The following is a 26,266-nucleotide window of genomic DNA, read 5'->3' as shown; positions in this document are numbered from 1 at the left end:
ACGTTATTCAGGTGACAAATTCTGTATTTTTTATTATGAGTATTCAAAATGTAGGTAAGATGAAGCACACAATCTGAAGCCTAATCCTGTAACCTGATATTTCCACAGTGTCTTTCCATTAATGCGTTAATTCTTGTTAAAAATAACAACCTTAAACACGACAGCAGAACAATACTGAAGCAATAGTCAACATGAAAATAGTTTCTCCACTTGTGATTTCCTCAAACATCATGCCAAAGACTGCCACCTACTGTTGACATCACTAAGTCTCTTAGTATGGATTCTGCATGGTAACAGGCAAAATGAGTATTTTGTATCACTACCAAGAGTGAAGACCTACCAGGCCTCAGTTTTATGAAATTGATCTGAAGGATAAAATCACTTATACATTACTCCCACATCCTAAAGCAATGGGTCTATGAGAGATTAATTCCCTCCAATTACAGCAATCCATGGGATGTATACCTTAATATACCTTGTATATTAAAATACCTTGTATAATTTGTCATTTTTGCCAGACCCACGTTAAATTATTTGTGCTTGAGAATTAGTCACGTTACTTGAGGTAATGTTCTATTTTGTTGTCTCTTTACAGCTGCAACAACCTTCTATTTTCTCTCCCGTGCGTACTTCTCTCTTATGCTCCGTATAGAAAAAAAAAAGTCAATGCAGGCTGGCTGCAAAGAGATGGGAAACCAGACACAGAATATGTCTTGTCCTTAGGGAATTAAACAACACAAGAGGCCTACAACAGCACATCACCTGCAGACCAAGACGTTTGGTTTTCAGCGGAGCCACTAGACTGCAACAAATAGCAAGAACTGCACTCATTTCATTCTATTTCCCATGATTTGCCTGCTGCCTTCTAGCTACAATGCAGGGAGCATCAGTGCAATTGAAAGAGGGTTACTGACAACATTTTCACTACCTTGGGCAAGGCAGCCAGAAGCAATAGCTTTAAAGAAACGAGTACTTACCACACTGACATGCTGTGTGAGGAAAACAGACTGGATGCAGACAGTAGTTTTCTGTTTTATTCAGACAGTGAAGCCATATCAGAACCCACATAGATATGCCATATTGACATGTTGGAGGCTTATTGAAAATAAACAGAATCACTGGGACCTGTAATACAGCTGAGGGGTTTTACTGGGCTACCTCACTCTTGTGGTGAGGTATTTAGATCCTAGTATGGTGTCTGTTACCAGTTTCACATACAGAAGATTCCATATGTCACTGTAGTTGTATATGCTTCCAATTAAAATGGAAATGAACAGATCACTGTGATGAACTCTGCAAGAAGCAAGTAAGTCTCCTTTAAAAAAAATGGAAGCGATAAGGGCTTAGTAAATAAACTCACCATAAATTCACTCTAGGCAAGTCAGATCACCTGCAACTAAGCAACAAGCCTCTTTTCTTTGCAACGTGCCTCAGTAAGTCACTCTATAAACACAAGACAAAAAGAAAAACCTTTAATTCATAAACCATGTGATCTAAACCAATATCCTTAGGTTAGGTTGTGGTGGGGTTCTCTTGTTCCACTGTCATCTAAGAACTCAAAACCTGCCATTCTTGCTCATTCAAAGGTGTGGGGGAGAAGAAAAACACTATACACACTCTCCCACTCTATTCAGATAGACCTTAAGAACGCTCTCAAATATCATAGTATATTAGTGTACAATCAATGACATCCTCAGAAACCACAATTTTGTTGCAAAGCATAAATTTAATGCAAAGTGTCACAAGACAGTTTTTCATTACTTCAAAGCTGCATACGATTCACAATAAACTTATAAATATTACCAGGATTAAGAACTGCATTTAACTTGTATTTAGTTTTGAAAAACTTTAGACTCTGTCTTAAAATTGTCATAATTAAAACATTCCTGTCTGAAGTAACAGCAGTGTATTTTTAAGATAACTATGTCTTACGTTTCCATGGAAGTATTAGTATCTTCCACAAAGGAAGTGCATGATGGTATTGTTTTTAAAATTTAGCTTTACAATAGGTATCCACTATCAGTTTTCAGTAATCTCATGACAGGATATTAATCTTCTGGTGACAGGGGCATATTTTCCTCAGGATTCATGCTTTTTTGTTGGTTTATCTAAGTAAGGAGTGTTGTCTTGTAGCAGATCTTTCCTGGGTATGAGCACTGTAATAGAAAAAAAAACCTATGAGAATACTATTTAAAATTCTAAAATTGTTTTTACATTTACAACCAAAAAATCAAGTTACTACAAAAAAATCAGGTTACTAAAACAAGAATTTGTACAAGCAGAATCACAGTATTTACCCAAGACAAAATTATATTAAGATTTTTACCTTTTGTTGGTCAGATTATTGGCTTCTCCTTTTTTCTTTTAAAAGCACTGAAAATATTTCACTAGTTTTAAGAATTCATAAAAAAATGGTAAAGTGTTGCAGTAACTTTTAGCAAGTAAGAGAACGGCAATTTTATCATGCCTGAGTCATATTATATTTACTTCAATGGTTCCAAAAATTAATACTAAATTTGACTTAGCCCTCTCCCCCCGCATCCTGTCATCTGACCTGTAAAATTCATCTTGTCCCACTTGTTTTAAAGGCCAATAGGAGAAGAAAGCATCAAATGAAAATTATGGTTACTATATCATCACAGAAGTGCAGTGTGTTTGTCTAATTATATACCATTTTTACCTCTTCCTGTCTGAGTTCTTGCCATTTAGTCCTTCAGAAATCAGCTTGTCCTCTCTTTATGAAGGGAAGGAGCTGTGTCATGTCAGATTTGCTCCAGTAGCAAAAACTAAAGCACAAACATCTGCAATCATAATGCTGTACTTTGACTTGGTCGGACAGCTGCAAAACGGTAAACCTGTAAAACCGTGTGTGTTTGTGTGCACGTGTGTGTAATGAGTAACATTCTGTCCAAAGTGCACTGATATCCCTTATAAGAAAGAGAACCGATTGCCTTGAAGGTCTGTTCCTTTTGCATCTGTATACCAATACTGATGCATTTAATAAGTTTCTAAGAGCTTTAAGTAAAATTTCAATTGCATTTTCTGGGATAAAATACTTGTGAGTAAATTTATGACAAAACATGTTGATCTACACACCTAGAACAGGTAGATGAAACAGAAACACCAAAGAAAAACAGAAGGTATCGCTAAAGTCTAAACAAATAAAGATTGAAAGAAGAATTTTTTAACCTTCCTTTTCAAAGCTAAGTTTTAGACACATTGCCTATACACCAATCAAAATCATCCAAACATACTGCATGTGTGGTATATTACTAAATGGAAGCTCTACTTGTATCAGCTTAATCTGAAGTTAAAGTGAAATTAATATAACTGAGACACTTGCATACTACTAACGTAACTCAGACTGAAACATTCCAAAAAAACCCAGAAAAATTGTCTAATATGACTTACAAGCTTCTAATTGAAATTGCCTTCTTTTTAGTAAGAAAACCTCTGCCTAGTGTCTTTTTTTTACAGATTTATCAGTGAGCCCCAACATGACTATACACCACTGCTTCTCAAATTCTTTCTTTTTAAAGAACAGCACTGTTCTCACTGCTTTTATGACAGCACAGAATGATTTCATTTGATTAGGGAAAATTTTCCCCTCACAATATTTGTTCTCATTGTCTAAGACAAGTCTTTGACTTTTCCTTTCAGTTATTAAATAGTTATTTTAGAGACACAGGACTGCAAAAATACCCCAAACACCAGGTGTAGCTAAAGTGTATATTGTCAGCTATAATGCAATGAGCTAGAGTCAAAAGATTCTGATGGTAACTCACATAAGCAAACCAGCTGCAGCAGTAGGTTTCTGAAAATACCTAATTCCTTTTCTCCCCACTCTTCTTTCATACAACATCGTAATTGATCACTTCAGTCTTTTTTTTTTTAATTGGGGGGTGAGGGAGAGGGGGCACGGCTTGGGATGAAGCGAGGACACAGTATGAACTAAAAATGTAAGTATGTAAAATGTAACCCCAAATGTAAGTATTTCACACTTGCTTTTTTTTTTTTTTCCAAATAAGCCAATATACTTTAAATTACAGCACAGTAAACCTTCACTTAAAAAGTTTCCAAACCAAACATATAGCAATAGAGGAAACACTATGTAACATAAACTTTTCAACTGGGGTCGCTTATTGTTATTTACCAACAAATAGCAACTCAAGCAGTAGCCTTAGTACTGCACTTCCCCTATTTTGTGTTTGTGTGTGTGTAAATAAATCTGTCCGGAGCCTCTCATTTAATACAGGATACCATAAAAGCAACAAGGGAACTCACTGCAATTCTGTTGGCACTAAAAAAGTTACCACAGAGCATAAAGATTAAGGATCAAACAGGTTGATTTTGTTCTGCTAACCCGTCCTTCAGCAAAGCTGTACTAGATTTCTTTTCTAAACTTTTCTGATCTTTTAATTGGTGATTCACTACATTACCAAGACTAAGTATTTTTCACTTCAATATATATTCCAAACACACATAAAACAGACAGCTCAGACCTATCCAAAGCAGATACAGGAAAACGGAAAAAAAAAACCAAAAACAAAAACAAAACAAAAAACAAACAACAAAGAATGTCCAAGAAACTTCACAATCACACCCTGTTTTTATAAGCAGGTCAAATGCAACCTGTGTACAGATGCACTCCAAATTTTTTGCCACAGGACAAAGTCTTTCTGGCCTGTACTAGACTTGGGAAGACGTCCCTCTTCCACAAAACCTCATCACCACCATTTCTCTAAGAAGTTTGTAGAATTAGGTGGGGGCAATTCTATCAATTTTTGTTTACAGAGATTTTAAAGGAGAAGCATTAAAGCTCTAATTCAGTCAAAGCAGACTATCACCACTACTCTCTCCTTGTCCTGGGTCAAGTAATTTCACTGTAAAAGAGTATCAGACTGGTCAGAGATCTCCCCTTCATAAATCCTTGGTGACTACTCCCAGTACCCATTCTGTTCTTCAAACATTTGGAAACACCTTCCAGGATTGGTTCAACCACCTTCCCAGGGATCAAGGTGAGGCTGACCAGTTTCCCAGATCCTCCCTCTTGCCCTTCTTGAAAAAAGGAGTGACATTTGCTGTCTTCCAGTCCTCAAGCAACTCCCCTAATCACCATGACTTTTCAAAGATAAGATTGAGAGTGGCTTCACAATTATATCAGCCAGCTCCCTCACCATCCATGGGTGCATCTCATCAGATCCCATGGATTTGTGTATGCCCCATCTGTTTAAATGTTCCCTAGCTTTTTCGTCCTCTACCAAAAGTTATTCATCCCTGCTTCAGACATTTTCAGTGGTCTGAGGCCTACAATTCCTGAAGGCAAACCTTAGCAGTAAAGACAGAGGTGAAGAAGGTACCAAACACCCCAATCTCTTCTGTGTCCTCTGTTACCAGGTTCCCTGCCCTTTTCAGCTGTGGGCCCACATCTTTCCTCCTCTTCCTTCTGCTGCTAATATACTTATAGAAGCTTGCTGTCCTTCACGTTACTTGCCAAGATCAACTCCAGGTGGGCTCTGGCTGTCCTAACCTCATCCCTACACACTCAACACAGTATTAGAACATAAATTAGTATTTGAACACAAATTCACGTGGCTTTTGCAAGGGAAGTTCTGCCTTGCAGTCCCCGCCGGAGTTCTCTGAACAGCTCTTGCGGTGCTGCCTCAACATGCTTGGATTCCCACAAGTCCCTCAGCTAATGCTTTTAAGAAAATAACAGCCTTATTATGACAGAAGGCCTTGCATGGGTAAGTCACTGGTTAAACCGTAGAAGTGAATAATAAATGAACAGGTACCCTAATGTTCAGACTGGAGTTCTACAGGCATTTTCGTGTGCACGTGTTATGTTCAACACATTTGTAAGTAACCTGGATAAGATTGGGGTTAACAACACCATCCTGTGTAAGTTAAGAAAATGGCTTAGTGTGAAGAATTGCAGGACAAGCTTAAGACAGTAAAATAACAGACAAAATTACATGTGGAGACATGTAATGCACACAGGTCAAAAAAATACTAACTTCACAAAAAGAAAGTGATAGGTTCAAAACTGACTAAGACCATTCATGTGAGTTTAATGAATACAAGATATTTTTGTCAAAAAAAAAATATATATATGTACACACAGAAGCCAAAATTGAGTTTCAGAATTAGGATTGACTAGGAAACTGATTGAGAATGAAAGAGAACACACTGTGCCATCACTGTGTTTATAAATGCCTGGTTTGCCCATAGCTTGATGACCGTGCTCAGCTCTGATAGACAGCTGCTAATAATCTTAGCAGCCCAGAAGGCCAATCGTATCCTGGGCTGCATCAGAAGCGTGGCCAGCAGGTCGAGGGAGGTGATTCTCTCCTTCTCCTCTGCTGTCGTGATACCCCACCTGGGGTACTGCATCCAGCTCTGGACCCAACATAAGGACATGGACCTGTTGGAGCAAGTCCAAAGGAGGACCACAAAGATGATCAGAGGGTTGGAGCACCTCTCCCACGAAGACAAGCTGAGAGAGCTGGGATTGTTCAGCCTGGAGAAGACTCTGCAGAGACCTTCCAGTCCAAGGCCTTCCAGTATCTAAAGGGGTCAAACAGGAGAGATGGGGAGGAACTCTTTATGAGAGAGTATAGTGATAGAACGAGGGGTGATGGCTTCAAACTGGAAGAGGGTAGATTTAGATCAGATATTAGGTACTGTGGGGGTGGTGAGACTCTGGAACAGGTTGCCCAGAGAAGCTGTGGATGCCCCAACCCTGGAAGTGTTCAAGGCCAGGCTGGATGGGGCTTTGAGCAACCTGCTCTAGTGGAAGGTGTCCCTGCCCATGGCAGGGAGGGTGGTACTAGGTGATCTTTAAGGTTCCTTCCAACCCAAACCATTCTATGATTCTTTTATCTTAATAGAACTATAGCAGTATTGAAAAGTGTGCATTGAATAGCAAGAGAATGATCACAGGCATTCATCTTTTGTTTCACAGAGAGGCTGTTCCATAAGGAGAAAAAAAACAAACAAACAAAACAAAAAGGGGGTTATACAGGGCTTAAAAACTTATGATTTTGAAGAGCAGGACCAGATTCAAAATTACAGCAAGTATTTCTTCATAAAAACCAGAGTAAATTCTTTGTCAAAGGTTCTCTGATGGAAGAAATTTGCATAGATTAACAGGAACAAGTTCATGAGACAGAAACCCATAGAGGGTAACTAAAACAGAAATCATCCCTGGCTTAGTAAGTGCTGCCAGGTGCAATCAGCTGGAAGATGTGAAAGTTTACTTGCTCTATTCCTATTCTTCTACTGTCATCTGCCTAGGATCACTGTGAAAGACTCAACACTGGTCTAGACCTATCTCTGGCCTTGATCATAACTGCTGTTCTAAAGTTAAATGCTTAGGAAGTCTAACACTGAAACACAGTTACATAGTTTTACAGACACCACCGACTAAAAGTGAAAGGAAACAATGTACACCGCTGAAGATTTCTCCTATTCTCTAGGACGCAGCTGTATCCTGAATCTACTACTTGAGTTTGACTGCAAGATAAAAGGACTGGGAACCAAAATTCCAAAATTTGATAGGCCTTGCATTCAAGGCCATTATTGTGTCACAAATCTTCCAAGGCATAAACTGAAACGTAAATTGTCAGAAAAAGGTTTTAGAAAAGAACCTCAATCCTCAAAGAAAAACCTGTTCTATGGACAGCATAACATTGCACCTGCTAATTCCCCTCGGGCAGCTTCTACCCGTTTGGTGCTGCAAGCACCTTCGGATACCGTACCTACTACTGTTAGACACACACTGACTGACTAGCCAGCACACGTATGCTGACTTGCTAACTAATTGTTGGCACTCCTAATACTTAAGGTAGCAAGTTATAACTTCTTTCTCTCAGTAAGGACATTAAACTGCCTCTTTTCTACCAGCCTCCATATTCCACAATATTTGTGTAGAAACATTGTATCTCCGAAATTTCCACCTGCCTAGATAGTGACAGTAGGCATAAATTTAGATCTTGGGCTGAGAGATGACAGACTTTTCCCGCTCTATCCCCTTACTTAGTTTTCAAGTTTCATATTTAGTGAACTACAACGTGTACACTTCTTTTTAGCATGCAGTTTTACTTACATATTTTGTCAGAATCAGTGTGAACTGCCTGAATAACAGAAGTTCTGAGAATCACTTCAACATCTGAAGCCATTTTCAGAAGCTAGTAAAAGGAAAAAAATCCAAACAACACAAGTGGGTAAGTTAAACTATACGTAGTTATTCCTGAAGTATTTTCCATACTAGACAGCTATTCAAATAATAAAGCCAGTCAGTTCTATTATTCAATTAGTTATGCACTATCTGTACGTCTCTTTTCCTTTGGGGATCCTGTAGTAACTTACAGGATGATATATAACCGACCTTGACATACAGCATGAGAGGAAGGAAACTTCTGCTCAGCTACAAAATCTATATACCCAATTAAAACCGCAACGGAATAAGGTAGAATGCAACTATGAAAACAAGTAACTAGTTCCAATGATCAAAGACACTGGTGAATGCCTCAATAACATTTGACTATTCCTAGTGAAAGGGCAATCTGGTTCTTTAACACTCCTGCTCTTGAAATGAGACAAAAATACAGGCAAAACATGACAAAAATTAATACTGAGGTTTCACAGAAAAGCAGTACAGGAACAAGACACTACCTAAAGATTAGCAGAGGCATTAATATTTGACAAAAGGCCTACAATTCCTTCCCTCATTAAAAGGATAACTAGAAGCACCTTTGCTAGTTTTGCTGAGCAATTAAGAGAAGCTTCATCCTTGTTAATATGACACTGTGTCAGAAATAAATGAAATTGCACAAGTGAGACGCTTCAGGAGACATGTTTGCAGTAGGAAGTAGTGTGTACCAACAGAAGGGGATTTTTGTAAGAGTTAGAGTTCAAGACTTGATATCTACACTGAATTTCTCCATCCCCCCTTCCATTTGGACTGGGTATCCTCCAGCTTTCCCAAATGAATGCCCATTAGCAGCTAGGCTGCATACTCCTGAAGCACACCTTCCACTTCAGATTCATCTTAATGGAATTCTGCCATTTGCTTTGAGACTGCTTCACAAAACAAGCCAAATCACAGCAAGTGGAGATAACCAAGGTAACTTCATAAGTGTACTTCTGGTCTGAGCTAAAATGCTGCAGTAGATTCAGCTGCCACATCTCACATTCTAACACTGCAGATGGTTACTCTGACCTCCTTAGGTCACTCCATAACTAAGTATTTGATGTCACACTAGAAGCTTTCTATTCTGGCAAAGTAATACACATTTGGTTGGTTAATATTAATTTTTTAGCTGCTGTCCAAAGCACAACACTATCATTCCTACATTCACACAAGCAAGTGCCCAAATTTTCGCAAGTCTCGTGAGAACTTCAGTCCTGAACAAGTAATTTGTTTCAGTTTCTCTATATCCAAGTCTACTCAATATGCACATACTTCTTCCAACCAGTGCCCAATGACAATGTAAATACACTCTGTTAAAAGGCTGAAAGACAAGGACTAAATTATTCATTCTGTATGGAAGTTAAGAACTAAAAATATGTAAAAGTTTCATTTCAAGCCTCAGTAAGTTTTATAAAAATAACTCAGTATAAAGCACTAATGTAACAACTGAAGAAATGTTACTTGTATAGGAAAGAAAATTCTACTCCTTTAACTGCCACTAACTGAGCAGATGATCTAATTTGTCTGTACCTTTCTGTGTTTGTCTATACAAGAAAGACCAGGTAAACTTAAGTGACCACTGCTTAGATAGATTACTACGCCCAAAGTATATAAAATATGTACAAGAAAATAGCAACATATAATATTTTTTTCCCCATAATTTTATTTTAAGCTCAAATAAGCATATTGAACTACCAGGAGATACTGTCTCCTTAAGTATTTTTGTATGTGCAAAATTCTTTAATATCGTCTTAATACCAATGGAAGTATCAATACATTTATAAATAAAGATCCATGTAAAAGCCTCTCCAATTCACCTGGCTCTCACAATGTCCCCATAAGTATTTACACTGGTTAAGAGATCCTTTAAGTAAAAAGCTCCTTTTTAATTATTCTTATGCAAAGTGGGAAAAAACAATGAAAACACGAAGTACCTCATTTATCTTTTCTTCAGATGTCTCATCTTGGTTATTTTTGAATTCTTCATTTATCTTTTTTCTTGCAGCTAAAATAAGTATACAACAAAGCTAAGGTGTGAACAAAAAAATAGATCTTGTCTCTGTCATTGTCTCAAAGCTCAGAATCCTAAGCACATTCCTGGTGTGCTCTACCTGAAGTATTTTAACATACGATTTCCATGGAATTCAGAAGATGTCATATTTTACATTGACTGGTATAGGAATAAAATATGATTGCCTATCTAGCATTCTGAGCTTTAAATATAAGTAACATACAGGAGTCACTACTAAAAGTTGGTTTCCTAAAAAAAGCAGCATTTATCTTCTGAGCAGCAACCATACTTACAAGAGAATCAAGTCAAACACTTAGCACAGTTTAACATGCTTTGGCTGGACTGAACAGAGGATGATTAAAAAAAAAAAAAAAAAAAAGCAGCAAGGAAGATCACCAAGGTTCTAAAAGAGATGTTTTCCTTATGAAATATGGCCTGAGTGCTTGAGTCTAACAACCAGGTTTTTGTTTCAAATTAAAGAATGTCTGGTTATAGACACACAGGTTTCCCCAATGATTGCTTATAAAATGTGAAGGGAATAATTTAAAAGAACATTACGTTAAGAATTCTCTTTCTGTGTATACAGAGAAGAAAGTTTCACAGAGAGACTGGTAAGCATCCACCACATAGAAAAAATATCTCACCTTCAAGGGCTCTGGTATCATTTTTGAAAACTTCTTGCCGTGTTCTGTGTAATAATTTAAAAAGCTTCAAAACCTGTCAATACAACATTGAAAGAATTAGCTTGTTTGCTAGCAGGATCCCTAATTAAAATAAACATGTTGCAACTAAGACTGTTCTGGTTGATCTTTCATGTTCTTACCATTAGTACAGAATTTGGTATGGAATCAGTATCTGAGATGCTTTACTGCAATTCCTGATCAAGTAACTTGCAGCCAAAGCAAATGTGAGGAAATCAAAAACCTAGACAGTTCCAGATGTTTCAAACTAACCGAAGATGCTAGAGGGTACTAGCAACATGCTCCAAAATAGTAATTTGGCATGATGGGATTATAATCCTGAAAATACATTGACACAAACTTATTTATTGTGACAATATCAAATAAACCCAACAGAATCAGAGTAACTCTAAAAGTCAAGTCACTTGAAGGGCTAAAAAGGGTGCATCACTGGATTACAAAAAAAAAAGGCAGAAATATATACAGTTAAAGTATCCTCATGCTTACAAGCCAATCCAAGCAAAGCGAATTTTCTAAGGATCTCAAACTGCTTATTAAATAGTTCAACAATTTTTTTTCATGTCTCTGTATAATACTTGGGCATAATCTCCCACAGTTAACGTGGCAAAACAAACACAAAGCAAATTCCTTTCCTAAGTATAACTGCCAGATCAGCAAATAAAAACTTCAGTAAAAGCAAACACTAAAAAAAATTAGGGTTTACGACATAGAGATGACACCTCTCAGCATGTACATAAACCAAAACCCCTAAGAATCACGATTAAGTCATGTGGTTTAGGCTGCTTATTCATACAGACTGAAATGTATTACAGAAATCCGAGGTCCTTATCAGACTTTTCTAGTGTTTGTCTGAGATTAAAAAGAACCTCCTACAAGCACAAAAAAAATAATAATCTTGGTAATGACATCCATTTTGAAATTATTTCTAGTACTTCCTAGTGTGTTTTGGCATGTCTAGAAGGCACAGTTCCACAATTATGATGAGGTACCCTTCATCATAACCTTAAATTGTTTTCTCATAATTAATATTCCAGGTTTGTTGTTTTTTTTTTTCAAATGTAGAGGAAACGGAGGGCTGTAACTGAGAAATGGCCATATTCTTTATCAGAATGCTCTGTATCTGTGAGCTGGAGATGCAAACAAGACTGTCCACTAAAAGGCCAATAAAAACATCCTGGCAGGCCCTGGAAAGAGGGTGCCTCTGATTTAAATCTGACAAACACAGAGAAAGAAAAGGCAAGCTATTACTTCCAACAGATGACAACACATTTTTAGATTTTCAAGCTAAGTTCTCACCCTCTGCTCAACAGGCTACACCTTGAAATAATTCATCCAGAATTGTATGCACACAAAAAGACAGGTTTTAGGAAGAAGACATAAAACAGTAAGCAAAGGCAACTTTCCTGTTCAGGACTGGCAGTGTATTCCAGTTTAGTTCATTAATATAATACTACCACAACTTTAGTGCTATTAAGGGACAACTTCCAAATATGAACAAATGCAAATTTTGCTTCACCATAACAGATTAGACCATGTCATAATTTCTACTGTAATTTATGATTCAGCATCCTGTTGATTATATGCTGCTGCATTACAGATCTTTCTGGAAAGAGGACAAACTAGTGCATTCTGAATTGCATAACAGTCTCACGAATCTTAAAGTAAAATATTTTTTACAGTTTTTTACAATATGACTTGGCAATCTGTTAAATCAATCTCAGCAGAGCCATTTAAAAGAGAACATGGACTCTACTAACTCTTTTTCAGCTTCTGTATCCTTAATAATTAGAAACTGAACAGAACCATGTTGCCTTTAATTGCAGCATTCTCTAGATGGCTGAATCTGTGGAAAGTAAACTGACAGAATTAAAAGCCAGCAAATAAATTCCTTGTTCTTTTCAGAGATTTGACTAAATTATTTGGACAGAACATCCTGAAATAATTCTACCCTATAATATTTTCACCATCACTGCAAATAGTAAAGTTAGTATTATAAATGGTTTTGAGTCAAAGACATCTATGGCCAAACCTGAAAAGTGTTTTATAGTTATTCTGAAACTCTTCGATCAACAATTTTAATGCATCTTCCTGTTATTAGTGTATTTATGCAAACCTATCCTGGAAAGTTCTTCACATCAACCACAGAGTAGTTATATTAGGTGACTGAAGTAAAATACATTAATGCACAGATTCATTTGAGCTCTACAGTCACCTAATGAAACACAAAACTCCCCTAATACCTCAGTATATTAGTACCCCTGATACTAGGTTTTAGAACACTTCTGGAACAGGGGCTCAACTCCCCAAAAAAGTACTCTACACTGGAAAGAAGAAAAGTTTACATAGTTTTTGTCTTCTCATTGCAATTCATTCTCTTGTTGCATTTTAACCTGTACTTGACTGTCATCTCATTTCCCTTCTCTGTGACAGCCTTTGCATGCGAAACTCTACTTTCTATTACCTAGTTTTGTGTCCTTCTTGCCTTGAAAGCCTCTGCGGGTTGATGCTATAAATGCCAGTAACTGTTAGAAGTTCCTATCGCCGAATGAGATACAAGGAAAAACTCCCCTAAACATATAATGTGTGTCTGGTTACTACTTAAACCCTAAGGTAGGAGAACTGCGTCCAGTTCTGGGCTCCCCAGTTCAAGAGGGACAGGGAACTACTAGAAAAAGTCCAGCGAAGGGCTACAAAGATGATTCAAGGATTGGAGCATCTCCCTTATGAGGAGAGACTGAGAGAGCTGGGACTCTTTAGTCTGGAGAAGAGAAGGCTGAGGGGAGACCTTATCAATGCCTACAAGTATCTCAAGGGAGGGCTGAAGGAGGAGGGAGCCAGACTCTTTTCAGTGGTTGCCAGTGAGAGGACGAGGGGCAACGGGCACAAGTTGGAACATAAGAGGTTCCAACTCAAATATGAGGAGAAACTTCTTCACGGTGAGGGTGACGGAGCCCTGGAACAGGCTGCCCAGGGAGGTTGTGGAGTCCCCTTCCTTGGAGATTTTCAAGACCCGCCTGGATGCAGTCCTGAGTAACATGCTCTGACAAGCACTAGGCAATCCTGCTTCAGCAGGGGAGTTGGACTAGATGATCTCTATGGTCCCTTCCAACTCTAAAATTCAGTGAAATTCAGTGAAATTCAGTGAAATTTGAGAGGCAGCACAATGCACGAAGGACAGAAGCCCCAGACGCGGCACGGCAGCAGCGGCCCACTGGCGGCAGCCTTCCTTCCCCTCCGACGCCTGGGCCACCCTGCAGAGCACGGGGGATGGCCAGCAGGCAATCCTCACGCAGTGCGCGGCCAAACGGGGAAGGGCGGGATCAGCTCGGCAGCCGCTGTAAGGCTGCGGCGGAGGGAGAGCGTGCGCCGGCGGCCTCCGCTGCCGCCGCCTCACAGGGACAGGCGCGGGCCCTCCCCGTCCCTTCCCCATCGGTCCCCGACTCCCCGAACCCCGCCGCCAGCCTCAGAAGACGCGACCAGGGCGGTGTCTCGGGGAGAGAGGCCGAGAACCCTCCCCGGGTGGGAGCGGGGACCGCTGGCGCCCTCTCCCCGCCGCTTCCCGGTCGCGCATGCGCCGCACCCTCACCTGCCCGCGGCTCGCCATGGCGACCACCTCCCTTTTCCGGTCGGGGACGTTGCGGAAGCGGAAATGACGCTATCGGCACGCTGCGCCCTCCCCGGCGCTGCCCGACCGAGCACCGCTCCCCGCCGCCGCCGTTCCGGGCCGGCCTCTGCTCCTCGGGCAGCTCGCCGCCTGCCGCCGGGCCCTTCCCGCCTGCTTCCGGTTTAAGGGCGAGCCGGCCGGCGCGTGACGGGGCCGTGGGCCCGCGGGGCTCCGTGATAAACACGGACACGGGGGCTTCGTCCTCGGAATCGCGCTGCTGTGGTGCAGGATAATCACCAGGAGCAAAGGGCGCTGCCACAGACGTCACCAGCAGCAAGCGTACCTAGGATTAATAAAGCAAATATTTAACTGTCCCGCGCTGTTACAGATTACTAGCAGCAATCAATAACGGCAGCAATCAGTTGTGTAACGACAGTCAGTGCTGCAGCCAGTAACGGTTACAGCCAGAAACAAGTTGGTGTTTGCTCCTGCAGACTACGGCACGCTCGCCATTAGTGAAGCAACTCATTGATGTGAGAAATACCGACTCACATCTTAGAATTTAAAGAGGACAAAGTCACCGAAGCAAAGGTTGAAAAAATAATAATTTATTAATACGAAACAGCGCTGAATCGGGTGCACCAAAAATAGATGCACGATGATCTTTTATCTTTCAGGTATTTTATACCTTTATCCCGGCTGCTTGAGTTTGTGTCTCCCTTCTCATTGGCTGAGAAGTTGGAGCTCACATTCTTCCCGACCGCTTGACCTATTACAGGTTTATTTTGCACTTTTTCCCATCTAAGGCACACATACACCTATTCTACGAAATCATTATCCTAAACACGCCTTTGATTAGTTGATTATGCTACACGTTATTTCAGAGTCTTTGCTACCATCTACTTGGCAGATTTACCAGACTGGTTTCTTTGGCCTTATTGATACTCCCCTACCCTTTGGGTTTTTGTGTTGAAGGCCATGTTCCAGTTTGTTTCTCTTCACCTAGAGAACGCTCTGCAAACAAGGATCCCTTGACAGACCAAGGGCATTTCTGGGGATTAATTGGATACAATTTATTAGACTCTACTATTACTAAGGCTTCTTTGTTAGTACTATCACACTAACAATGATACATCAATTAGCTGAAGCAAAACTTAGCTTATTTCCCACATCGACAATGAGACAGCACATACATTATGACAGAATACTTGTATGGAGATATAATAACAGTATCGAGTGAGTCAGAACTCAGAAGGGGCCAAACCATCCAAGAGCAGAGGACGCTTCACTGGAAGGGTTGTCAAGCCCTGGAACAGGCTGCTCAGGGAAGTGGTGGAATCGCCACCCCTAGAGATATTTAAGAGATGGGTTGACATGGTGCTTAGGGACAAGCTTTAGTGGTGGTTTTGGCAGTGTTAGGTTGATCTTTGGTCTTGATGATCTTAAAGGTCCCTTCCAACCTAGACAATTCTATGATTCTATGACACATGGTTGAGGTCCATGTACTCAACACAGTAAGGATAGTGGTGGTTTTGGCAGTGTTAGGTTGATCTTTGGTCTTGATGATCTTAAAGGTCCCTTCCAACCTAGACAATTCTATGATTCTATGACACATGGTTGAGGTCCATGTACTCAACACAGTAAGGACATGGACCTGTTGGAACGGGTCCAGTGGAGGGCCACAAAGATGGGCTGGAGCACCTCTCCTATGAAGACAGACTGAAAGAGATGGGGTTTTTCAGCCTGGAGAAGAGAAGGCTCTGGGGAGACCTCATAGCAGCCTACCAATATCTGAAGGGAGCCTACAGGAGAGCTGGAGAGGGACTCTTGACAGGAAGTGTAGTGACAGGACAAGGGGTAATGGTTTTAAACTGATAGAGGGGAGATTTAGATTAGATATTAGGAAGAAATTCTTCACTGTGAGACTGGTGAAGCACTGGAACAGGTTGCCCAGAGAAGCTGTGGATGCCCCATCCCTGGAGGTGTTCAAGGCCAGGCTGGATGGGGCTTTGAGCAACCTGCTTTAGTGGTGGTGTCCCTGCCCATGGCAGGGGGGTTGGAACTCAATGATCTTAAGGTCCCTTCCAACTCTAACCGCTCTATGATACTACATCAATCCCAGAGAGGGACCCGACCATCCAGAGACGGGAGGACAGACCAGGCCAACCCCAGTGGTGGTCCCAGGGGGTCGACCATGAAATGACAGAGTCTCACTTCAAAGATAATCAGCGTCACAGAGTCTGAAGCCGTTTCAGACAAAAAGTTGCTGTTAGATTTCCTTGTTTCTGTGCTTATTGATGTTTTGTTAGATACTGTTTTTAGGTACCCAGCTGTACTTAAAAAAGGCCAGCTGCACTTTTCAAGGATGCTTCTGGTTCCCAGGCCCACAGCTCCTAGGCTGCCAAGCATTTTCTTGGCTGGTGTTTTTCAAACAACATTTTCTTCTGATTCATCATTTTCCCTTTCTAGCCAGGTCACCTTTTTGGCTGCTCACATCAAGCTCCCCACAGCCCTACCCGTGCCCACAGCCTGATTGACCAGCCCAGCCTCAGCCTGGCCACCCCAGGGCTGTGCCTGGTACTTTAAAACTCAATTGCCATTCACTAGAAAACATAGAAACCGCAAGCTTATACTTCAATAACACATCATCCAGCATTAGCTACAGGTAGCACAAGGATTTTAATTGTAATCAGCTTTACTGCTTCACTAGACCTCTAGCTTCAATATATAGCCTATTTCATTGTTTAATTGCAATCATGTTCAAAACTAATTGAAGTGTGGGAATATTAAACTATTACTAAATATTTTTAATATTCCAAATTTCCTAAATGCACTTATTCTGGACTATGTACTTCATAAAGAAACTTCATCTGTTAAGCTAGAGAAATAGTCCATGTTCATAGATCTCTTTGCAGGAATAATTATTGCAACTGTGAATGAATGCCTTAAATATTTTGAAAAGGCCTTGTTATATTCAAAATAATATAAAATATGCCATTCACAAGGTGAGACAAAAATATATGTTGAAACCAATTATATGAAAAAAATGCTTTTGCATTTTCAGAGAAACTTCTTAAACTGTCTCTTTGTGTTTTCTTTTAACATAGAAATACTCTTTCTAGATTGACTCCATGGCGGCTCATAGATCTACTTAAATACACTAACATGTACAAATGGATCCTGAATATGTATATTTGTATGTATATTAAACTGTTTCTTAGTTTAGCTAGTAATGTTAACTCTTCTTTCACAAAATATGTTTAATTCCTAAGAAAATAGGGGAATAAAATTATTCATATTTTTGGTTAACAACTGTGGTTAGACAACAATAGAAAGCAAATAAATTTGCTCCTGAAGCACCAATTTTTAGCCATCATACTTTAATACTATCTGTAGGACATATACATGCCAAAATATCTTAATACAGCACCATCAAGTGAGACACAGAATATCATCCCAGTGCTTAATGTGCTTTGTCAGACATTTGTTTAGAGTATCTCAAGATATATAATTTCAGAGTTACTACCAGATATGTAGGACAAATTCTGCTCTTTTTGTAACAAGTTTGGCTAATTGAATGTGGCACCATTTTAGATTTAAACCCCTTGATAGTTTTTAGTCCCTCTCTCCCTCCAGCATTACCTTCCCTGTGAGATTTTTGTCATGAGGGAAACATGTATGCCTATATTAAAATCTTTCTAGTCAAAGCTTGAGGAAAATCGGATCCAATCTATTTTAACCATGAAGTTTAGAAAATAAAGCTTTGTTGTTACTCTTTTAGGTTTTTTTTGTTTGGTTGGGTTTGGTTTTCCTGCTTTTTCATTTCTCATTTCATATATATATATATAAAAAATCACTTATGACCAGATATGAAGCTGTGTAATATTGTGTTGCCCTCAGTGAATTATTGCTTGGTCATATTGATTGGTCCATTCAAAGGTTAGGAAATGGCTTATGTGTAGAAGGACTGGCACATTTAACTGCCTGTGATTTCCCCTCTGCAGGAGCCATCCCGATGCCAGCAAGACCCAACACATCAAACTAAACCCTGTGTATTTTATGGCTTCACCCTTCAAGCTTTGGGGCGAGTGCTGATGTCAGTAAGAGGCCCCTACTTGCCTCTGCCTCAGCCCTACCTTGGTGGGCCCCTGTGGGCCCAAAAGGCCTTAAAACACTGGTGTGGTCCATTCACCTTGTGCTCGGTGCCAGGGGCCACGCAGCTTTCACCTTGGAAACTTCTTCTGCCATGACAGCAGGGCCTCCAGGTGAAGATTCACAGCAGGCTGTGCTTCTCCTGCAAACTTGCACGCTAAAAGCCAAGAGCAGCCTTGCCGGAGGCTGTCTTTTGGCTGCAGAACACAGTCCTAAGAAGTCACATGGATATTTGGGGTAGATGTGATGGGGAAATAAACAATGTTTCTCTGGGTGCAACAAACTCCCCAGAGCCACAACAGCTCACAACATTGATTCCTCCACGGAGCCCACGCACCGGAGGCCCCGGCACAACGTTCCTCCCCTCCCCAGCTGGGATCCCTCCGCGCCCCCGAGGCCCATCACGCCGGCTCAACGAGGGCGGGACAGCATGGTGGGCGGGGACTAGCGAAAAAGACAGGCGAAATTACCAATCGCGAGGTGCACACTGTCGGCCTTGATCCGTCGACGCAATGGGCGTCGCGGGGGGCGCGGCCTCCGGAGGGACGGACGGGGCGGCGGGCGCCGATCGGGGACGGCTGCCATGGCTGACGAGATCAGCAAGGCGCAGGCCGCCCGCCCCGGAGGCGACACCATCTTCGGGAAGATCATCCGCAAGGAGATCCCTGCCAATATAATTTACGAGGATGATCAGGTGCGGGCGGTGCGCGGCCGCCGGCTGGGTCGGGGGGTGCCGCTGAGGCGCTCGGGAGCGCGGCAAGGAGGGCGGGCCGGACCGGACGGGGCCTCTTGGCGCCCTCATGCAGCGTCCCGAGAGCTTGTGGCTCTTTGGGTGCAGGGCTGTAGGTGCTGCTGGGCCCCAGCCCCGCTGTGTCCGCGGTCTGTGTGTGGAGGTAGGCCTCTGGCCCCAGCGCAGCCGGTGGCCTCCGCCGGCACTCGCCGTGTCGCAGGCTGACAGTATTGTAGGCCGTGCAGGCTTTTAGGGCCAAGGGAGGGGGCTTCTCACAGCTGGTGTGGGAGGGTGGTCGTGAAGCCTTAGATTAACCACTCTTGTGGATACCGGACAGTGCACTGAAACTAGCTGCTTTTTGCCTGTCAGAAGTGCAGGGCTTGATGTGCTTTTCAATAGCATTCCGGAGATTATACAGCTCAGCCTGCCAGGCTTTGGTTGTGAACCTCTGAGAGGGATTATTAAAGTAGAGAATGACAGCTTTTTCTGCTCTTCACGAAAATCGGGAACTGGTTATCTTGTAGGCTGCAAAAAGGGGTTTTCCTTTCAGGGGAAAAATCCGTTTCAGGGGTGAGTGTGGGAGCACCACAGTGTGAGGGAGCTAAGTGAAATAGCTTATGAAAAAATGCAGGCTAGAATCCAGTAAAAGCCCCCTTTTCTTTTTCAATTTAAATACTGAACATTAACAGAGGTTTTGCTTTTGAAATAAGTGGTTATCAGCAGTGTAGAATACAGGCTCACTAAAGATGCTTTTGCGTGATTTGTGTGCTTAAAAAGAATGCATAGTTTTGGAACAGTGTTTGCTTGATAGAGACGGATATGTTGCAGCTGCCATGTACTCTCAAGAGTGGAAACTGGAAATTTTCACTACTTTCTGAAAATCATGCTTTTGTTAGTGTTCTGTGTTCACGTGAGGGTATGCGTCCTTCCCATGGGTCAAAGCTGCATGAGATTTTTGCTCAGCTGTAATGGCTGCATCAGCATAAAGTGAGCACTATGCTTGATCGAGAACCAGGCCATTGACTTCAGTGAGGACTTGAGAATATAGCCTACTCTGCCATTGGTGCAAAATATTTTTTGGAAGGTTAGTTACCTGCAGTGTCTCAGTTGGTTTTTTACCTTTAAAGTATGCGGAAACGTAGAACTGCTTTTAGAATTTCATTGACTCTGTAAAGGTCTTTGGCTCAGTTTGGTCATTTGCATTCTGCCTCTAGGTGGACCACATAAAATAGCAAAAACTGCTTCCAAAATTATCAACTCAAGATTTTTTTATTTAAGATGCAAATTAGTTTTATTAATCCATTTTTTGCTTATCACCCTTCTGTGTTTGGGAGAAACAAGCAGTTCATCAGACATGTAAAACTGGGCATTATCTTCTTAAAGATAGCTTAAAATAGGTCGGATTGGAGGTATACAAGATAAGGCATTGTTAATATAAGTGAAGTTTGAACTTTTCACCACCTTTACTCTTGGCAAAGACCACAGTTCCTCTTGGTATTGTAAGATATTTATTTATAGGTATGGACTCTGCGGCATAACTCAACCATTAACTACGAGATGTTTTGCCATTAGATGTGATGGATAAGTCAGAGACACCCTTTGATTAGCAGTGGCAGAGCACGAACTCAGTGTGAGCATCTGCAGATTGTGGTGGTTGCAGTAGCAAGTCCTGGTTCTGTGGTTGGCCATTTGCCCAAAGTGGCATAGCTTTGTTGGCTCTTTCTTTGTGTTCTCTTTTATTTCTTTTACCTATTGGAAGTTCTTAAGTTGAGAACTAGGTGTTGGTGTAATGCAGTTTCTGATGGATAGTAATTTTGGTACTTCCATAAAATTATCTGGGAGTCAGCTACTTACTACAGATAGTTGTTCGTGTTTCAAAAGTGGTGTATTTCCCTCAATTTGAGAACGTCTGAAGTAGAGGCAGCCTTAATACATTACTTTGAAATGATATTTTTCTGAAATACTTGGTGTTGTTGAGAACAGAAATGTAATATGACTTCAATCACATAATTTCAGGTTCTTTGAAATTGCCTTATTATCTTTGAAGAAGGCACTATTCAGACATAACTGGAAGATAAATAGCGACTATTTAACATTTGTTTTGTTAAAAAGGGTGTTAAAAAGCAAAGTAAGCATAAGTGTACTTTTTTATAGGTATGCACGCCATCAGCTCTGTTAGCTGTTAGGCATATGTTGAAATAATAAATCCTGAACCTAATTGCCTAGTAACTTGCAGAAAAGACTATAGCTTTCAAATAATGCTCAACACAGAATAATGATTTTTTTTGTATACCAGCAGATCTTGGTAAGTGTGTGTCTTGTGCATAGAAATTAGAGGACTTTGGATAATGTATCATTTAAGAAAAATCAACACTTCTGCTTATGTTTGCAGTATCTGATAATCAGCTCAAATAAATGGGTCATATTGAGTTACTTAAAACATCGTTTGCCTCAGAGAAGGCAACTGTTTAACTGTTTGCTCTTTCTCCAGTGCCTTGCGTTCCATGATATTTCACCCCAAGCTCCAACACATTTCCTAGTGATTCCTAAGAAGCCCATTGTAAGGTTATCTGAAGCAGAAGATTCTGATGAATCTGTAAGTACTCTAGAAGCTTTCTGTATACCAAACTGTACCTCTGATTACTTCATAATTTACTAGACTCTCCTCCTTTTCCTCTTGACATTTCAAGGTGGCAGAGTAGTTTTCTGATGCTATAATCCTTTTCCTCTAGCTTAGAACTGGAATGGAGTTGAGATTTTCCAGTAAAAGTAGTGATACAAAGCAAAATGTTATCTCTGGGTATATTTTTGCAATGCAAAATGCATTTTTACTTTGGAGTACAATCTTAATGTCTGTTTTCATGCTTTACAGGCAGCAGTACTTACCCTGATAAGAGCTTAGGGTTTTTCGCAGGTCAAAGTTAACTGAGAAGTGCTGAATATTTCATTTGTAACTGTAAAGATAAGTTCAAAGATTTTTTTAAAACTTTACATGATAGAATAAAGTTTCTTTTCCACCAGAAGACACCTGAAGAAGTAACGGCGTCTTTAACCATGAGATGAATTTAGCTTCTGTAATGCTTTTGTGGTCTGTTACTGTCTAACTTGAAAAAAATCTATAGCTCCTTTTTTCCCCCCTATATTATGCATAGTCAGTCTTTATAGCTTTTATTGGAAAGTGTCAATTGCAAGCAGACAGCAATTTGAAGAGCAGTGACTGAATTTCTAAGAATTAGCTTACTAGCTTATCTGAATGGTTCTCTGCTCTCATTCCTTCCCTTCCTGCCCTCTCCCCTTTTTGTGTGTTTTCTGTTTGTTTGTTTTTGGTTTTGTTTTTCTTTTTTTCTCCTCCAGCTTCTGGGACATTTAATGATTGTTGGCAAGAAGTGTGCTGCTAACCTGGGCCTGACCAACGGATTCCGGATGGTTGTGAATGAAGGGCCTGAGGGTGGGCAGTCTGTCTATCATGTACATCTCCATGTTCTGGGCGGTCGTCAGTTGGGCTGGCCTCCTGGCTAAGATTTTTCCACCACAAGAGTTAACTGCATGCATACAGATTACTGTCAAATAGATTTAACATGCTCCTCATCAATGTAGCCACTGTTAATGTTGGGGTTATTTTTGAATGTGTCTCTATAAAGGGTAATAAATGCTCTGAATAACATTCACACAATAAAGATTTAGCATGTCAGAATCATCTCTGTCTGGTGTGCCTTACTTATGGATACAATTCTGTGAGTTAAAATGGTGGTCTCCAGAGTTTTAAGTAGGAGCATGTTTCAGTCTGCTGTTAACAACCTTCTGTAGATAGTGATTTGTGGAGACATCTGAAAACTAGAGGTGCAACTGCTTATCAATGTCATGTCTTTTGGGAAGAAAACTTCTAAGCTTTTTGAATGTGGTATGCAAGTATTCATAAAGCCAGTGTAGGCTGTTGCCAGAACTTTTGTAAAAGGCGTTGTATGTGAAATTCCAAACATGCTGTGCAAGGGCTATGTCAGTACCCTGCAATTTGTTGGAAACCTACAGCGCCTGTTGGAACCATCATGTCAATGGCTGCTTTATAAGGTCCCATCTTTCTGGTAAGAAGGGCTAAAGCAATAGTCATAATGGCATCTGTCATAGTTCCATAGCATGCTGATATTTACTTCTATGTCATGATTTTGATGGAATTTAGGGCTTGAAATTAAAATACTGAACTGTGTCTGTGGGGTCTTATAAGATGCTCAAGGCATTTCATCTTAGCACATAGGCAGCATGATGTAGTACGTATACATTTTAGATTCCTGATTTTATTGGGTGGACTTAGTTAAGTAAACTGGATATCCACAAGTCCATGAGTCCTGATGGGATGCACCCGCAAGTGCTGAGGGAGCTGGGCCATTCTGCATCATCTTTGAAAGGTTGTGGAGAACAGGTGTGGTGCTTAGGGACTGGAGAAAAGCCAGTGTCACTCCAGTCTTCAAAAAGGGCAAGAAGGAAGACCCAGGAAACTACAGGCCAGTCAGCCTCACCTCCCTCCCTAGAAAGATGATGGAAGGGCTTGTTCTGGGAATCCTCTCAAAGCATGTGGAAGAAAAGTAGTATCAGAAGCAGTCAGCTTGGATTCACCAAGAGGAAATCTTGTCTGACTAATCTGATAGCCTTCTACGCTGGCATGACGGGATGGATAGATGAGGGGAGGGTGGTGGATGTTGTCTACCTTGACTGCAGCAAGGCTATTGACACTGTCTCCTGCAACATCCTCATAGGTAAGCTTGGGATGTATGGGTTAGATGAATGGACAGTGATGTGGATTGAAAACTGGCTGAATGACAGGTCAAAGGGCTGTGATTAGTGGCACAGAATCTAATTGGAGGTCCATGACAAGTGGTGTTCCCCAGGGGTCAGTCCTGGGTCTGATCCTGTTCAATATATTCATCAGTGACCTGGATGAAGGGATGGAATGTACCCTCAGCAAGTTTGCTGATGATACAAAACTGGGAGGGGTGGCTGACACCCCAGAGGGCTGTGCCACCATGCAGCGAGACCTGGACAGGCTGGAGAGCTGGGCAGAGAGGAACCTTACAAAGTTCAACAAAGGCAAATGTAGAGTGCTGCATCTGTGGAGGAATAATCCCAAGCACCAGTGCTGGATGGCAGCTCTGAGGAAAAAGGCCTGGGAGTCTTGGTGGACAGCAGGATGACCATGAGTCAGCAATGTGCCCTTGGGGCCAAGAAGGCCAGTGGCATCCTGGGGTGCATCAGGAAGAATGTGACCAGCAGGTCAAGGGAGGTCATCCTCCCCCTCTACTCTGCCCTGGTGAGGCTGCATCTGGAATACTGTGTCCAGTTCTGGGCTCCCCGGTTCAAGAAGGACAGGCTGGAGAGGATACAGCAAAAAGCTACAAAGATGGTTAGGGGACTAGAACGTATCTCTTGAGGAAAGGCTGAGGAACTTGGGTGTTTTTAGTCTGGAGAAGAGAAGACTGAGGGGGTATCTGATCAACACCTATAAATACTTAAAGGGTTGGCGTCAGGAGGGTGGTGTCGGTCTTCTTTCAGTGGTGCCCAGTGGCAGGACGAGAAGTAACAGGCAAAAAATTGAACGTAGGAAGTTCCATCTAAACATGAGGAATTTCTTTACCTCGAGAGTGGTGGAGCACTTGAACAGGCTGCCCAGAGAGGTGGTGGAATCTTTGTCTCTGGAGACAGTCAAAACCCGCTTGGGTGCCATCCTGTGCAACCTGTTCTAGGTGGACCTGCTCTGGCAGGGGATTGGACTAGATGATTTTCAGAGGTCCTTCAAATCCCTGTCATTCTGTGATTCTGGGACTTTGTCCTTCAGTGAATAGTAGTTCTCTATGTTGCTGCAACAACATAGTTTCTCTATGTTGTTCATGCAACACTGTCATTGAACCTCCAGGACAATGTTTTTTCTTTATTACAGATGTGTCTGCAATTGCAAATATTAAGCAGTTGTTACTTCTATTAATTGAGAAGTTTCAGCTAGCCAGTTTTTATGATGGGAGATACTTGGAAGCCTTTAAGCAGATGCCTTAAGTAAAATTGGATTATTTGTGTACTCCACAGTACAATTTTAATTTAGAGAAAGGAATGTGAGAGTGTAGAAGGTGGACAGGTAAACGCTGTGACCTGTGATTTCTATTCAGATAAAAACTTGCAAGTTTGGTAAAGGCATTTGAATTCATTCAACCTGAAAGTATTCTGTAAGTACTTCTGAAGGTCCTGAACCTACAGGGCTTTTATCCTGAGACATGACTTCAACTGGAAAATCAGCTAGAGCTCCTGAAGGTGGCTAGTCTATAGTTGAGTTGGGATTAAAAAGTTGGCCCTGTCGTGGCACCCTGACAGCTGTTCTCCTGGATGTCCTGCACAGAAGTGAAGAAGAAAGCCACCCAACCTCCAGAGGTACAGCTTCCCTGAGCAGACGGCTGAATGTGTATCACAAGAATGAGGTATCACTAGCAGATACAGTGGGGCTACAGTAAAGATTTATGGCTCGGAAAATTGCTGTAAGAACAAGTTCATGAAAGGCACTTAATAATGAGATTAACCATTGGCACCCAAATGTGGGAAAGGGCATGCAGTGTCTACCACTTTCAGTTTTCTAATTTCTCGTCTATATGTATGCTTTATACCAGCATTGGCGTTTGTGAATTAAAGCATGACTGGTGAACCCTGTATGAAAGTAACGCAGTAAGGCTTTTGTTGCTTTACTTGGAATCTGACTTACAGGTGTACATGTTTCAGGAAGGTAAGATGACTTCCAAGTGAGGGCAAAAGCATGGACTTGTGGCATGAGGCAAGCTTGCTAGCCAGTTTGGTTGTGCGTCAGTTTAAGATGAATGTGTTCTGCAGTGTCTAGAAATCC

General features: G+C 41.2%; 2 protein-coding genes across 3 annotated transcripts; one reads left to right on the top strand and one right to left on the bottom strand.

Moving 5' to 3' along the window:
* Positions 1-1,706: 1,706 nt before the first annotated feature.
* Positions 1,707-14,786, bottom strand: LYRM7 (LYR motif containing 7). 2 transcript variants are annotated; one of them, XM_014947574.1, is made up of 5 exons: positions 14,493-14,749; positions 10,850-10,922; positions 10,129-10,199; positions 8,108-8,189; positions 1,707-2,156 (listed from the first exon to the last, which is right to left on the bottom strand). In XM_014947574.1, the coding sequence occupies exons 1-5, from the start codon at positions 14,508-14,510 to the stop codon at positions 2,080-2,082; spliced, it is 321 nt and encodes a 106-aa protein (XP_014803060.1). In that variant the 5' UTR covers positions 14,511-14,749; the 3' UTR covers positions 1,707-2,079. The 2 variants fall into 2 exon arrangements, with proteins under 2 accessions (XP_014803060.1, XP_014803059.1); XM_014947573.1 differs by lacking the exon at positions 1,707-2,156 and adding an exon at positions 2,163-6,567 and having other exon boundaries at positions 14,493-14,786.
* A 4,392-nt stretch (positions 14,787-19,178) lies between these two features.
* On the top strand, positions 19,179-23,089 carry HINT1 (histidine triad nucleotide binding protein 1). The gene is made up of 3 exons (XM_014947659.1): positions 19,179-19,356; positions 21,884-21,988; positions 22,747-23,089. Exons 1-3 carry the CDS (start codon positions 19,246-19,248, stop codon positions 22,909-22,911), a joined length of 381 nt encoding a protein of 126 aa, XP_014803145.1. The 5' UTR covers positions 19,179-19,245; the 3' UTR covers positions 22,912-23,089.
* Positions 23,090-26,266: the final 3,177 nt, after the last annotated feature.

Source organism: Calidris pugnax, unplaced genomic scaffold (genome assembly GCF_001431845.1).
Source record: "Calidris pugnax isolate Ruff unplaced genomic scaffold, ASM143184v1 scaffold156, whole genome shotgun sequence".
Lineage (NCBI taxonomy): Eukaryota > Metazoa > Chordata > Aves > Charadriiformes > Scolopacidae > Calidris > Calidris pugnax.
Note: the sequence above shows the minus strand (reverse complement) of the source record. Positions and strands in the feature narration are given on the sequence as shown.

Excerpts from the sequence above, each read along its gene's own strand:
- LYRM7 (XM_014947573.1), bottom strand. Across the intron at positions 10,200-10,849 it reads TGATACCAGAGCCCTTGAAG|CTGCAAGAAAAAAGATAAAT; the intron begins GTGAGATATTTT and ends TACTTATTTTAG. Across the intron at positions 8,190-10,128 it reads CTGAAGAAAAGATAAATGAG|CTTCTGAAAATGGCTTCAGA; the intron begins GTACTTCGTGTT and ends TCCTTTTACTAG.
- HINT1 (XM_014947659.1), top strand. The coding sequence starts at position 19,246 with ATGGCTGACGAGATCAGCAAGGCGCAGGCCGCCCGCCCCGGAGGCGAC. Across the intron at positions 19,357-21,883 it reads TAATTTACGAGGATGATCAG|TGCCTTGCGTTCCATGATAT; the intron begins GTGCGGGCGGTG and ends CTCTTTCTCCAG. Across the intron at positions 21,989-22,746 it reads CAGAAGATTCTGATGAATCT|CTTCTGGGACATTTAATGAT; the intron begins GTAAGTACTCTA and ends TTTCTCCTCCAG.